Source organism: Paramormyrops kingsleyae, chromosome 2 (assembly GCF_048594095.1).
Source record: "Paramormyrops kingsleyae isolate MSU_618 chromosome 2, PKINGS_0.4, whole genome shotgun sequence".
In the NCBI taxonomy this organism is placed as follows: Eukaryota; Metazoa; Chordata; class Actinopteri; order Osteoglossiformes; family Mormyridae; genus Paramormyrops; species Paramormyrops kingsleyae.
Window position 1 is genome coordinate 15,870,120 of NC_132798.1, and position 13,870 is coordinate 15,883,989.

Here is a 13,870-nt window from a genome sequence, read left to right on the forward strand (position 1 = left end):
TTTTGTCCCAGGCCCAGCGGGGTGGTTGGTGGGTGTGAATGTGTGTGTAGGTGTATATGTATAATGTGACTAATGTGTGCATGTGTTTGTACAGTCAGCCACAAGTGAAGAGGCTGCAGAGCACACACACGCGCGCGCACGCACGCACACACACACACACACACACACACACGCACACACACACACACAGGCCTAGGTTACAAATTGTGTAATTAGCTTAAGTGGCAAAACAAATAGGTCACATCCACCGTGGACAATAGCGGCTCTACAGTGCTCCACCGCAGACACTCTGCTGAGCTTGCGGGAACCTGGCTCCCCGTGGGGGCGACATGTGACCCAGTCTTAGCTAACGGCCAATAATGAGCCAGCGAAACCTGACCCTGGTCTTAGCTGCCGCCCAATAATGAGCCAGCGACACCCGATCCGGCTCAGCTACTGGCCAATAAGGATGTGGCGGGGGGCCCGAGCTGTAATTACACGGAGAGAGAGCTGGCCTGACCTTCCGTTCGACTGTCACATTACAGTTATCAGCAGTATCGGCCTCTGGAAATTAAAATATGAACCCTACACCAGCCCGTGTGTGCAGCCCTTATCTGTGCCCCCCCTACCTGCCCCAGGAAGGCACTGGAAAGGCCAGCTATACAGGCACGACGTTGCCATGCTATCCGTTTCGATATCGACCCTTTTCAGTCCCCATTGAGAAATCTCCAACACATAAACGGACCGTCCAAAACCCCAAAGTGAGAAGCAGGAATTATTTAATAATAATGATAATAGATTCTTTATTGATCCCCATGGGGAAACTGTCTTTATGCCTCCCCCAACTTGCTCTTTGTAGAGTTAGCTGGCTGTGAAGGGCAGCCACCTGTTGGGACGCCCAGGGAGCTGGGGGTTAAGGGCCTTGCTCAAGGACCTGCAGATGTGCTGAAGCTGGGTTTGAACTGGTGACCTTCTGATTACAGGCACACAGGTTTAGCCCACTGAGCCACATGCTGCCCCCAAATGAGTTTATGAGTTATTAAGTCACTGTGGTGGCTCAGTTCTCTGACGTTTACCGGCACATGGTCCCACAGGGCCAGCTCACCTGATGACCGTATCGCAGTGGGCGCACATGGGTGTGCGAGTGCCAGCTGGAATATGCTCAGCACGCTGCACCAGGGAGTCCTCATCTTTGGGGTGAGGCTGGGGGACAGGCCGTGCTGGGCCTGGTCCCTTTGGGGTCACGTGGCCCACCTGCATGCCAGCCTTGGGATAAGCTGGACCTTTGGAGAAGAGAGAATAAGGTCAGGCAGAGTCAGTGCAAGAGTCAGTGATAGTCAAGGAGTCAATGAGAGTCAGTGCAAGAGTCAGTGACAGTCAAAGAGTCAATGAGAGTCAGTTCAAGAGTCAGTGACAGTCAAAGAGTTAATGAGAGTCAGTTCAAGTTAGTGACAGTCAAAAAGTCAATAAAAGTCGGTGCAAGACTCAATGAAAGTTAGTAAAAGAGTCAAGGAGAGTCAATGAAAGACAGTCCATGACAGTTAATAAAAGAGTAAATAAAGGCAGTGGAAAAAGGATCAGTGAGAATTAGTAAAAGAGTCAATTTAAAAGCATCAGTGATAGACAGTGAAAGTGACAGTAAAAAAGTCAATGATTCAATTAGAAAAGGTCGATGAGAGTCAGTGAAAAAGGATCACTGAGAGTTAACAAGCGCCCGTAGATATGTCAATCCAAAACCCAATGTCACATTATCTGCAGGCCACAAGGGTCACAGTTTTTAAACTGGACCTTCGGAAACTGCTGCCTGTTGACCAATCTAATTAATTAATTAATTAATTAAAATAAAGGTACAACAGAAGTCACTTGAGAAGAACAACAGGTGTCCCCAATCTGTCTGCCAGTTTTGAGGGACGTCTCTGTTACCACCAAGCAAATATGCCTGGCAGCGTTGCGGGTGCTGGCTGGCAGCACGGTCACAGTACACTCTCTCCTCCCCCAGCAGTGCCGGAGCTGACAGCCAGCAGCAGGTACAACGAGGTCAGGGGTCACGACCTCTAGGCGAGGGGGGACGCACATTCTTTAGGGGATTTGGAGGAAAACAAGAAGTTCACAGAATGTGGAGGCAGGGGTCATTCTGAACTGGGAGCAGTAAGAACAGCTGCGTGGGGCCCACCCAGCTACCAGGAAGTGGGCGGAGCAAAGAGGGGTCCCATCCAGGCCACAGGGCCAGGGAGCCGGCGGAGACACAGTCACAGGGACATAGGCGGGACAGTGCTGCCGTTTTTCACCATGCAATTGCAGAGGTGGGGCGGGGGTGTCGGGTTGCTTTCCAGCAACAGTGACTGGTGCGTGTCAGAGAAACGTGACTGGCGGGACAGCTGACAAAAACGGGGGCTTCTCACAACATGCCTCTCTCACATAGACAGGGCAGGTGACAAATCAAATGTTGACTCCATGGTGGCCAACACGCCACTCTCCAACCTTCAGAAGGATCTGTCACAGATCGTCATTCCGAAGGCTCAAGAGCAAGAATGAACGGGTCAGAAACACGTTTTACCCACAATTCTGTGCTCATGAGCAAAATCACATTCCCTCCCTACAACATGACCACCTGCTTTTCTGGAAGGCAGTCGCTCTCCCTGTTTTCCCTCTCTCTGTCTGTCCCTCTCTTTCCTCCTGCAACCCCATCCCTGTTGCCCCGCCCCTCTCCTCCTTCACTGTAGACTGTTACACCTGCCGCAGCCCGCCCACCTGGCCAGCTCAAGCACGCCTTTGTTTGTCCCCCTGTCAGCTGGCTCACCGGGGCCCCCAAGGGGCCATCGTGGGCAAGGCTAGAAAAACACAGGGCCTGAGCAAGAATAACAGTCTCCCAGTACATGTGCATGCGTACACCAGTGCTCAGTCCCACACACACATAAACAAAAATATCACTGATCAGGTGCCCCCCACAAGCATTGGGGCCAGACCGTGTCTGGATGTCAGCATTGGGGGGGGGTCCTCCTGCTCATGTAGCCCCCTCCCTGTTCGCCTATGCAAAGCTGCATCCCACAGCACCCTGCTAACTAGCACACCGCTCCCTCTAGCGCTAACATTTTCCATACACTCCGAAACAAAATGGGTTTGTTGGACAAAATTAAAAAAAAAAAAAAAAAAAAACGGCCTGATGCAGCGGTGAATGTGTCGTTCAGCGCGAAAGCCCAAAATAGCCGGGCATACGCAGCCCCAAGATCAGTATCCACCATTAACAGCCTGCTGGTGCAAATGTCCAAGTAAAATGAATGGCACACATTCACGCGTGTAACACAGCCTTAAACAAACTGCTTTAGCTCAGCCACTGGCACACGCGTGTGGGATTTTACTGCTTGTGGGTCGGCTGGCTTGGGTCAAACTCCCCTCTGTTTGGTCCAATGACTTCGAGGTGCTAAGATACCCATGGGAACCATCGACACCCCCAGGGGCCAGCCTGGGTCCATTTGTATCCGGACCCGATTTTCGGTCCTGCTGTAGCTCAGTACAAAGGGGCCCAGAACCAAAAATAGCCCCCACTGCATAAAGGCCTCTCCTGTGATTTCACTCGACTCAAAGACAATGCTACAGATTCGGGAGCAAATGTCATTTCTTTAAAGCATGTGTGATTAATTTTGCACTGTGTTTCCTGAAAGATAAAATGCAAGACTGACAGTCCCTGATGATTCATGAGGAAAGGCCATGATCTTTAGAGTACTGTCAGGCTTCTGAGATTCAGACATTTGCAAAAACAGTTTAACTTCAAACTAGACACCAAAATCTGGTGGGCAGGTGGGGACAGAGTACAGCCACCTGATTGGCCCTGGGGGTCATCATGGGCTCTCAGTTTATTTCAAGGCACAAATTTAGAGAAGCTTGGTTAATGGGCTTCTTAGTCAGATGCAAGGAGAGAAAGAGCTTGACGTTTTAAAGGATTCAGTGAACCAAAGCACTTCAGTGTCATGGCTAGTCTGGAGAAGAGTCAGTGCTGTGACAAAGCCAGACAAGGACACAGAAACCACATCACAGCAGGTCCAACAGAAGTATATTAAAAAACAGGGCATTCTACAGAAGTAAGTCCTACAGCAGAAGGTTCTACAGAAGTAAGTCCTACAGCAGAAGGTTCTACAGAAGTAAGTCCTACAGCAGAAGGTTCTACAGAAGTAAGTCATACAGCAGAAGGTTGTACAGAAGTAAGTCCTACAGCAGAAGGTTGTACAGAAGTAAGTCCTACAGCAGAAGGTTGTACAGAAAAAAATAATTTTTACAGAAAAAAGTTCTACAGAAGAAAATAAGTCTTACAGGAAAAGGTTCTACAAAATAAATTCCTACAGGTGAAGGTTCTACAGAAGAATGTCCTATAACAGAAGGCCCTAAAAGAGAAGATAATCCTGTAGGAGATGCCCAGTGACAAAGTGTCCTAAGGCAGAGGTCATAGCAGTGGATTTGGACTCGAAACTGCACTGTTTATACATCTTTTGGTTTTGGTGGTCTCCTTGTTCCTCCAGACTGAATGCTCAGTGACTGGGTCACACTTTTCTAATCACAGAAAGAAATAAGAGTGTGACAAAACTCATTCTTCACTTTCATTACAGAGGCTCAGAAAAGCAAAGCCTCCTCTTCCATTCTCATTACTCAATGATTCAATTTTCATCATTTCAATTCATCTTAAAGGAGTGCTTAAACCAAATTAGCCCTGATGATAATTTATTCCGTTTTGTCCATGTACTGAACCATCTGATCAAATAAAACAAACGTTAGTGCTAACACCTGTTTTCAGATCTTCAGGTCATCATGGATATTCCTGAAGAAACCATGATATTTGCTCTGGCATGGTCTGAATTATCATATGATTCATTCACTCAAATATGGTTAATGAAGTACTAAACTAAATAAAACCCAAATGTGCCTACATGTAATAACCATTGATTTACAGTGTTTTCCACAAATTACAGGGGGTGGGTGGGTTGTGTTGAAAGACAGAGGGTTTCAGGAGTATATTGTACCTGAAGAACCACCAGCCTGCTTGGTAGTTTGAGGGCCGGCAGCGGGGGTCTTGGTCATGGTCGTCACAGCAGAGGTGACTTGGGTGCAGGATGGGGCCTCCTCCACCTCACTGAGGAAAGAAACAGGATGTAAACATGCGCGTTCAGCGAAACAGACGACAGGGGGCGATGTGTGACGCAAGGTGAACAAGACATCTGCCATGTTGCTGAATCGCTTCACACCATCTAGGTCATCAAAGCCAACGAGACCTGAAAAGCCCAGACAGCCTGTTTGCCCCCCGCCCCCCCCCCCCCCCCCACAGTCCCCATCCGTGGCCATCTTCACAATTTTTCCGGCTGAAGCTGAACAGGCCCTGCGCATGTGACATGGCCTTCGCAAAAGCTCAGGAGTGAGCCTGAACGGCTCTGAGATAAGCATTCGATCGGGTTTAACTGATGCCGAAGGGTACAGTGTGTAATGTAGACACGCATATTCACACACACACACACACACAAAACCCAGATACATACACAAATATTTACACAGAATACACACCCATGTATGGTCAGTTCAGAGCAGCACAGGAGCCAAACACACAGGTGTCAGACATATGTAGACACACACACACAGGGATCAGGACACTAATCTCTTTCCCAGTCAATCCACAGCTTGCTGAATCCTTTTTTTTAACAAATGAAAAATGAAAAAAAACCCGCCATGTGTTTGGTGTGCAACACAAGCCAGCTTTTAGCATCTAACGCATTGGGTGGGCTACCGCTTCAACCACCACTACCCACAATCCCCGCCCGTGCCAACGGCTCGGTGTCGCTCCCTCCCCACCCGTGCCTGGCAATCGCCCCTGGAGGCAGGTTTGTTATGGCAACGGGTACCGTGGCGATGAAGCAGGCTTTGTGTTGGATTCAGGGCCTGTGTGTCTGGCTCTGCACCAGGGGACGTGCTCCAGGCCGCCGGTGTGTGATAACCCACCGTGAAAAACCTGCCCAGACACTAACCCCCCCTCCCCCCCCAGCCATTCCCAGAGCCCAGAGACAGAAACCAGTTACCTAAGGATATAGACAGCACTGACAGGAGAGGGGAGATGGGGGCCGGTTAGGGTAGCGGCCGGCTGGTGCCAAGTCACACTACATGGGGAGGGAGGGAATGAGAGGGTGGGGGCAGGAGCGGATGAAAGAGGCAGGATGTAAGTCGGTGGGGGCTGCTGTCCAGCACACAGGCGACTCCTTCTGGGGGAAGCCGAGGTGGGAATCGGCGCACGTGGAGGACGCAGAGACAGACAGACGTGCGCCAAGTTGTGCCCCCCACCCCCCGGCGTCCAGCAGTGCCGCCATTTCGTCGCCCTGACGGGAACCAGACGCGGCCCCATCGACAGCCCCATCATGCCCAATTACCAGGCCGTCTGTCAGGAAGAGCCGATCAGCCCAATTAGAGGCCCAGCCGATGGCATTAAGGTCCATCCCTGATGAACGGCACTGTGGGGGCTGATCCAATGAGCCCGGCATGCCAGCGCCACCCATCCCGGCCCAGATGTCCATTAAGGGTCTGGGAGGGAGCGTCTCTAACAGGAAGTTCTCAATCAAGCCAGTGCTGGGGGGGGGGCGGGGGGGCATTCACAGGAAGCGCTGATTTAGCCCCCGATCCACTCGCAGGAGACTGACTGCTTTACAGGCCCCAGAATCAGCACAGAAAGCAGGGAATTTTCTGCCAGGACCGAGTACAGAGCTAGACCCACGTGAAGGTTCAGCAGCAGAACCACAGAATCTTCTACTTGGACCCCGCACTCCCACTCACAGCTGAACATTCTCCGCGGCTAAGAATCACACGTCAGCGCCACCCGTGGGTCTGCCATGGGAATCACACGTTCCCAGTTCGGTTCAGACAGCATGAAGGACCACGGCAGGTTTTAGCCAGAGCGAGCGACAGAGTATCTAGCCAAAACAGGCCAACAGGAGGCCGAGCAGATCAGGGCCTTGCACAAGGGAGTGGAAAGTGGCAGCGAGGACGACCCAGAAACAGGTTCCAGAACCGATCCCAGAAACCACACCCACATCACAGAGGCCCAAGGGAGGCGGGTGTTAGCTGCGTGTGCCAGCTGCTCTCCACCAGGGCGCGCCATCGGCCCATCACACACACGGCTGTATCACAGCTGCCCCTCGATCAAAGGCAGCCCTCCTGCGTGTCCCCCCCCCCCCGGCTGAGATACGGCGCCGTTTGAACTCGGCCAGACCGCCACTCCCGCCAGCTTATTTTAGCGGGATGGCTGGCACGCCGCGCCGTCATGGAGACATAACTTTGCCGTTGCCATGACGGCACAGCTCAGTAGCAGCCCCGTGTGCATAGAGAGGGACAGCGGATTTGTCACGCTCGCTGTGGCCCTGCCCACTGCTGCACTAGTGAACCCACTGGAGGACCGGTGACATTCCTACAGCCCCTGGGGGGGGGGAGAGGCACTTCTGTTTTAGCCGCCAGTCTAGATGTCTTATATGAGAGGATAAAGGCTACATATGGATTTGAACACACAACCTTTACGTTGTTAACACGATGCGCTACTTGTTGAGCTACAGGAGGATTCAGCCTTAGTCAACAATAAAAATAATCACGTAGAATGACACACAGGTGACCTTCTCCTCCTGCATCTCCGACAAGCAATCACCCCATTCTGGAAGCTCCTCTGGGGGGTAACTTCAGATTAGGGTACTGAGAGCAAAAGGCTCGGTAGAAAAGAGGCCATGACAGGAGAGGGGTAATTTAGATATAATTTAACATGGACGTGAATGTAACATGGAAATTAAACCATGGTATTTTGTGCTTTGCTTTGATCACCAGCCAGCATGTGCCTCACTGGACACATGCGCCTAGAGGGCCTTTGGGCCAAAGGCTAGAGGCATGGGTGTGACCTCAGAAGGGGCGTGGCTAGGTGAGGCATGGGTGTGACCTCAGAAGGGGCGTGGCTAGGTGAGGCATGGCTGTGACCTCAGAAGGGGCGTGGCTAGGTGAGGCATGGCTGTGACCTCAGAAGGGGCGTGGCTAGGAGTCCCGCAGAGTCACAGGCCTGTTGTGTAGAGGAGAAAAGCAGAGGGAAGTCAAGCAAGTAAAAGCAGGGCTAAAACAGGTCAGTGAATATAAAAAACAGGTAAAGGTAGGCAGAATCCTTCAGAGCAATGCGTGAAAATATCATGTGACCTCAAGTAATTGTTTAGAACGCCAGTTCTTGTCAACTAATAAGACGGCCCTTAAATTACACCTCAGTACTGTACAGTTGTGCTTGGAAGAGCGTGTGTTGATGTGCAGATCGTACAAGGGTTTGATGCCATCTAGTGGCAATGTGGACAAAATACAGCACGACCAGTCTGATGAGCTACAAATCAATGAAGGGCTTTTGTCTGGCAACCACAGTATCGGTGAGGTGCAGAGGGAATCCGGACTGTTACAGCCACTGCTGTAGTCAGTGTGATTCATGGATCACAGTCATAAAATATGAAGTATCAGTGTCTGGTGTGTTTTTATTTAATTTTCAGTGCCGTCAAAGAGACTCAGTTCTGCACTTTCAGTGTTAGAGTCTGATTCATAGGCCGGCATAGATCTGCATCGTGTTCCATTATCCTTATCAGTGTTCCACTCTTTTTATATTGGAGTATTCCTATCTCAGATATCATGAACCATAAGAGGAATAAATGGAGATCCAACGCAACAGTACTGGGTGGAAGTGTTATCGCTGGGGGGCGATCCATGTGCCAAGGACAGAGCTCTGCTTTACGATGATCCCGCCAGTGATCACGTGCCGTGATCAAATGCACGGGACATCTGGTAGAAAGTTCACAGCGTCGTTCACGCTCTGAAATGCACTACTGCCCTGAGAACTCCCGCTGTCAGCATCTGGACGGACAGAAATGGCTCCGTGTGCTATGGCAGGACAAGTTCAGATCACACTGGAAGGTCTCTCTGCCTCTCACTGCCTGCCGTCTCCGCAGCAGCTACTGCAGATGTCCAGCTGGAAGAGGGCAGTCTATGTGCCAAGGCAGGGGTGCAGTAGGGGCAGAGTCTAGCATCCGCAGTGGAGGAGAGGCAGCCTGGTATTGGTTGGCTGCTACCTCTTCCAGATCATTCCAGGAGAGCCAACCCATTGTAGGAAGACCAGAGGCTATTCCCAGGCATTCACCCCCCCAGACCCTCAGACCCCTGGATCCAGACCCCTTCTGGACCCCAGAACAGGGGCTTGCAGCAGGAAGCCCACAGAGACATATCGTAAATCGACAAAATGTCAACATCATCATCTGATTTATGAAAGAGTTTATGCTCAGAGTGAAGAATATTCAAGACCCCCCTCCCGGTTCTGGTTTATTTCTTACTCTAAAGCGCCCCCTAGTGACTGCAGATTGACAGTGATACATCTACCTTAAAGGCAGCTCTCAGGCTTATGTTTCAGTTGTAATCCTTCGTCTGGAACAACTGAACTTGTTTGTGCCCCCTAAGGGTGGTACTGGGAATGACAGAGCAGGCTGGAAAGCATGGCAGGAATGCTTGTGAAGATTAATACGACACCAACCCTGACAGTGCCAGAGGTGACTGCAGCTAGGGAGGGGGACCTTGGGGATCATGTGACAGAAAACAACAGATTTATAAGCAGTGAAATTCCTTTGTTGAATTTCTGGGTAGAACAAACCCTGCCATATCAGGACCTACTCTCATCCATAGCCAATCAGAAAGCTGCTGGTCAGGAGCATGGCTGAGCGAGCTCATTGGCTCAGCAGCTCAGATTACCAGAGAGCAGATTCTCGCAGCACATGTGACATGGAGTGCAGTGACGGACAGAAGGGATAGGAGGCTCACAGCATGTGCATGGACCTGACCTGAATATTCCCTGTCTAATCTTCCCAGGAGAATCAGTGAATGAGGAAGGAAGTACAGATGGATAACAGAACAGCAGAAAAAAAATCAGGAAGAAAAGGAGCAAATGTGAGACAGAGACCACTTTATTGAAACGAGCACATTACAGATTACATTACCGAACTGCTAAAATTCTGCCTGATTAGCCATTAGCATTAACTAAAAGGTGCAAACATAAAGCCTGGAGGATGGAGGGGCAGCTTGAAACAAATTAGCAAAGTCAAACGTACCAAGGCTCCAATTCAGAAATCACCAGTCGTAGCCCCGCCCTCTGTGATAGCCCCACCCTCTGTGATAGCCACACCCTCTCCGCTTATCTCTCAGTCCTCGGCAGTGTGTGTGTGAGACATCCTGTCACCTTCCACTGTGCAGGTCCAGTGCCATACCTTCTCATCTCTAGTTCTCCAGTGTTTTCCAGTATGTGCGTGGTTCCAATCCCAAGCATCTTTCTAATGCACTCTACTCTCCCATCTTTATACCTCACATTCACCAAACTCCACCCCTTAACTTCATCCCGCCCATGTCACTCAACAGTGTCACCTGAACAATGTCCCGCCCACCTGGCTTTGCATGGGGAGAGCACGGATTCCCACAATCAGAGCCATGATCAGAGTCGTGTCTAGGGCCTAGGGCTCCTAAATTTCCTGCATTGTGGAGGAAGTGAAATGATCATAAGTTTTCCTGGTAGGGGGGCCTCCCAAGTAAAGCTTTGCCTTGGACCCCTGAAAAGGTGGAGCTGGCTCTGACTAATCATCATCTGCATCAGCCATTGTCATCGTATCACCTGTAGCAGTCATCAGAAACGTTTGAACGCAAGGTCGGTCTGTGTGTCTGTGATGACTGAAACTGTCTGGGCTTTCATAGGACGTCTTCAGCTTCATTAAGACTCTTGGGCTAATGCTAGCCATATGTCAGGGCTTCTCAAACTTTTTGATCAAAGGTCCATATCAAATTTTCGGGACAATTTTCAATAACAAAACAGCATTTCATGAACTTTAATGGATTAACAATAACTTTCAATATAGACATCAATATGTATCAGAAATGGGAACTTTTTAACGGTCCCTGGTTGTTTCGACTCTCTGTCATGGGAGTTATGTGTCTGCTTATTAAGTTTGGTGGTTCTACACAGTCTTTTTGTACTTTTTAAGTCTTTTTACGTTAACCATATTGATTCACAAGGTGCAACTTATTATTGATTGGCTCCGGATTAACTTGTGGTTCAGTCAGCATGTGGACTGTGGTCCAGACTTTGAAAACCCCTGTTCTACAGGAGGAAAGTTCAGGTCCAAAAAGTACAAATCCAGACCAAGATTTTGTTTCAACCAACCAGCTGAGTATTCTGTGAATGTGACTCTTTATACTTGGCTGGTTGATTGACCAAAATCTTGGTCTGAATTTGTACTTTTTGGACCGGAACTTTCCATCTCAGATGTGAACCTCCTCAGGTTTTGGGTTATATGGAGTACCATGAATTATGAGAGGGGGAAAAAAAAATCAATAAACCTATATATTTTGGTATTTGTTAGTTGATGTGTTATGGTATCCTTTCCGAAAGATGTCAATGCTTGACCGGAACAAGCACAGCTGTCACCTCCATGACATTCCTGTTACATCTCTAACAATCGTACAGCACTAGCAGAATGATGCATTTACAAGCAGCCCTCCACACACTGCCACAGTACCAAAATAAGCCCAGCTACCGCCAGTTTGCTCTTTTTGCCTTCTCCTTTTTAGCTGTGGCTAAGCTGTGAAGGCTGCTTTGTTCTCCTGACCGTCATTGTAAACAGCTTTAACAGACGGTGTTCTTACAAGGGAAATGAGTGACAGACATATTAAGGGAGACACCCTGTAATTAGCACAGCGGGCGGGGGCGGCAGCGGGCGGGGGCGGGGGCGGGCGGAGCGCAGCTTCGTCCCTTCAGAAAGCTCGCCCGCCCGGGTGTTTATTTGTTTTACTGCCTTTTGTTGCGCCTCCTCGGGGATAATACACTCGTCCATGTGATTTACGGCACGGGGGATGACAGACCTCCAAGGGGAAATGTGCCACGTTATGTCAAGATAATGTGTGTACAAACGTCAAACCGTTTCTCCTGCTACGTTAGGAATAAAAGAGAGAGAGAAAAATAGGAGTACAGGTATGAGAGAGACGGGGGAGGGGGAACATGGGGGAGGGCATGACTACAGTTGGCAGTGGGTGATGGAGGACGGGCAAGCGGGCACTACTGGACATTGAGGACGCGTGCTGAGACATCGTGGTGCCAATCCCGGAGCTTGGTGTACTTGGGTCCGATGACCTGGGAGTTCACCTTGGTCACCCTGGTGCCCAGCGAAGCAAGGGGGGGTGGAGGAAGGAGGAGAGGAAGAAAGGAAAGGGAGAATGGAAGGGAAAACAGAAAAGGAGGAAGAGGATAGGGTGAATGGCCACGCCGATGCCACATCTGGAGAATCAGAGGATCACACATGCACCTCGAGCTTATGCTCACACACACAGACACATGCGCACACACATTAGCACACACACACACACACACACGTGCGCACATGTACACATGCACATGAGTACACACACACACGCACACACACATACAATGGGGACCAGGATTTTTGTCTCCTCATAATCTTTCATCCCTGTGTGGCTGCTGTTTAAACTGGACACTGTCCCCATAATGAGATGAATACAGACATCTGTGTTTCATGCTCCATGAGTCATACCTCCCAGACATGCCTTCATAATGAGAGTTACATGAAGCTGTAAAACCTGCACATGGTGTCCAGTCAATTGTTCTCTATACAGACCATCCTACATGCTGATTAGTCATGGTAGACAGGATCGTCGCTATCAATCACTATTTCAACTCACCCCCCAATGGCTGCTTCACTACATTTACAGACAGTGAAATCAGGCACTGACTGGCCGTACAGAGGCTCTCAAGCCCCACCATAGTCTCTGATATTGCCCAATAAAGTGCACTGAGCATGAACCACCCCCAAATGTCAACAGCTCAAATCCACCCTCGATGCTTATTTGATGAATGTGCAGACTCTGACTCTGACTTGCAGTGACTCTGCTGTTGTTCACTAGAGCACATTCCCCCAGTACAGCACAAGGTTTGGTAGCTTTCGAGGGCACCAGGCCCATGTCCCCAGCAGTGTGGCACCCCCAGAATGCTCACAGGACCAAGTGTTGTGTGACATCACAAGGACACTTCAATGCAAGGCAAGTGGTGAGTCATCAAGATTTTTAAAGTCATTTACTTACTTTGTCTTTTTTCCTACTTCTTTCTGCTGTGGTTGTTCTAAAACAGAGACATTACACAGTATAATTACAGATATGTTACAACATTCAGATGATGTAAGGCTCAAAAAATTGATAATGAACTACACCGAGCATGATCTTTGAATGGGCAATAATAGGCCTAATGAGCAATGATGGGACGGACTGGGCAGAATGTGATTGGTGGGTGGGCAATGATGGGCAGGATGGGGCAGAGTTTGATTGGTGGCTGGGCAATGATAGGCAGAACATACCGTGCTCGGTTCCAGTGATCTGGGCCAGGATGCGGAATGAGCGGGACTGGGAGGTGCCGGTTCGAGGCCTCCAGTCCTCCGTATCTTCCATCAGCCGTTTCTTACTGGCATCGCTGTGGGACGGGACGTGGTAGAACTGGATGTCCGTGTCCGTGACGTGTTTCCGGGGCACCCTGCAGGGTCAGGCACATCATGAGCTGTAACGCGACAGTATCAGAGCGCTAGCATCACGCCATCACAACTACAACACGCTACATCAACAATATGATGATTCTACCCCACTAATCACTATGCAGCCAGTTGGCTGAATGACTAAAGATTGACAACCCATGGCGTGTCTGTCCCACCATGACACCCTCCTACACAGCGACGAGAAAGCCAGGAGATCACGGACCAGGCTGTGCTCTACAGGGTGCTAGAAAGTTTGCAAACCCTTTAGAATTGTCTAAATATCTGTCAAAGTC

General features: G+C 49.8%; 1 protein-coding gene across 5 annotated transcripts in view; it reads right to left on the reverse strand.

Moving 5' to 3' along the window:
- Window positions 1–13,870, reverse strand: part of pdlim5a (PDZ and LIM domain 5a) — a 72,648-nt gene that overhangs the window by 3,713 nt on the left and 55,065 nt on the right. For all 5 annotated transcript variants that reach the window (XM_023836550.2, XM_023836553.2, XM_072706541.1 and 2 more), the window contains 4 exons: window positions 13,407–13,579; window positions 13,138–13,174; window positions 4,992–5,101; window positions 1,085–1,262 (listed from right to left, as the gene is read on the reverse strand). In XM_023836550.2, coding sequence (XP_023692318.2) covers window positions 1,085–1,262; window positions 4,992–5,101; window positions 13,138–13,174; window positions 13,407–13,579 — 498 coding nt within the window. The remainder of the gene's footprint in view (window positions 1–1,084; window positions 1,263–4,991; window positions 5,102–13,137; window positions 13,175–13,406; window positions 13,580–13,870) is intronic.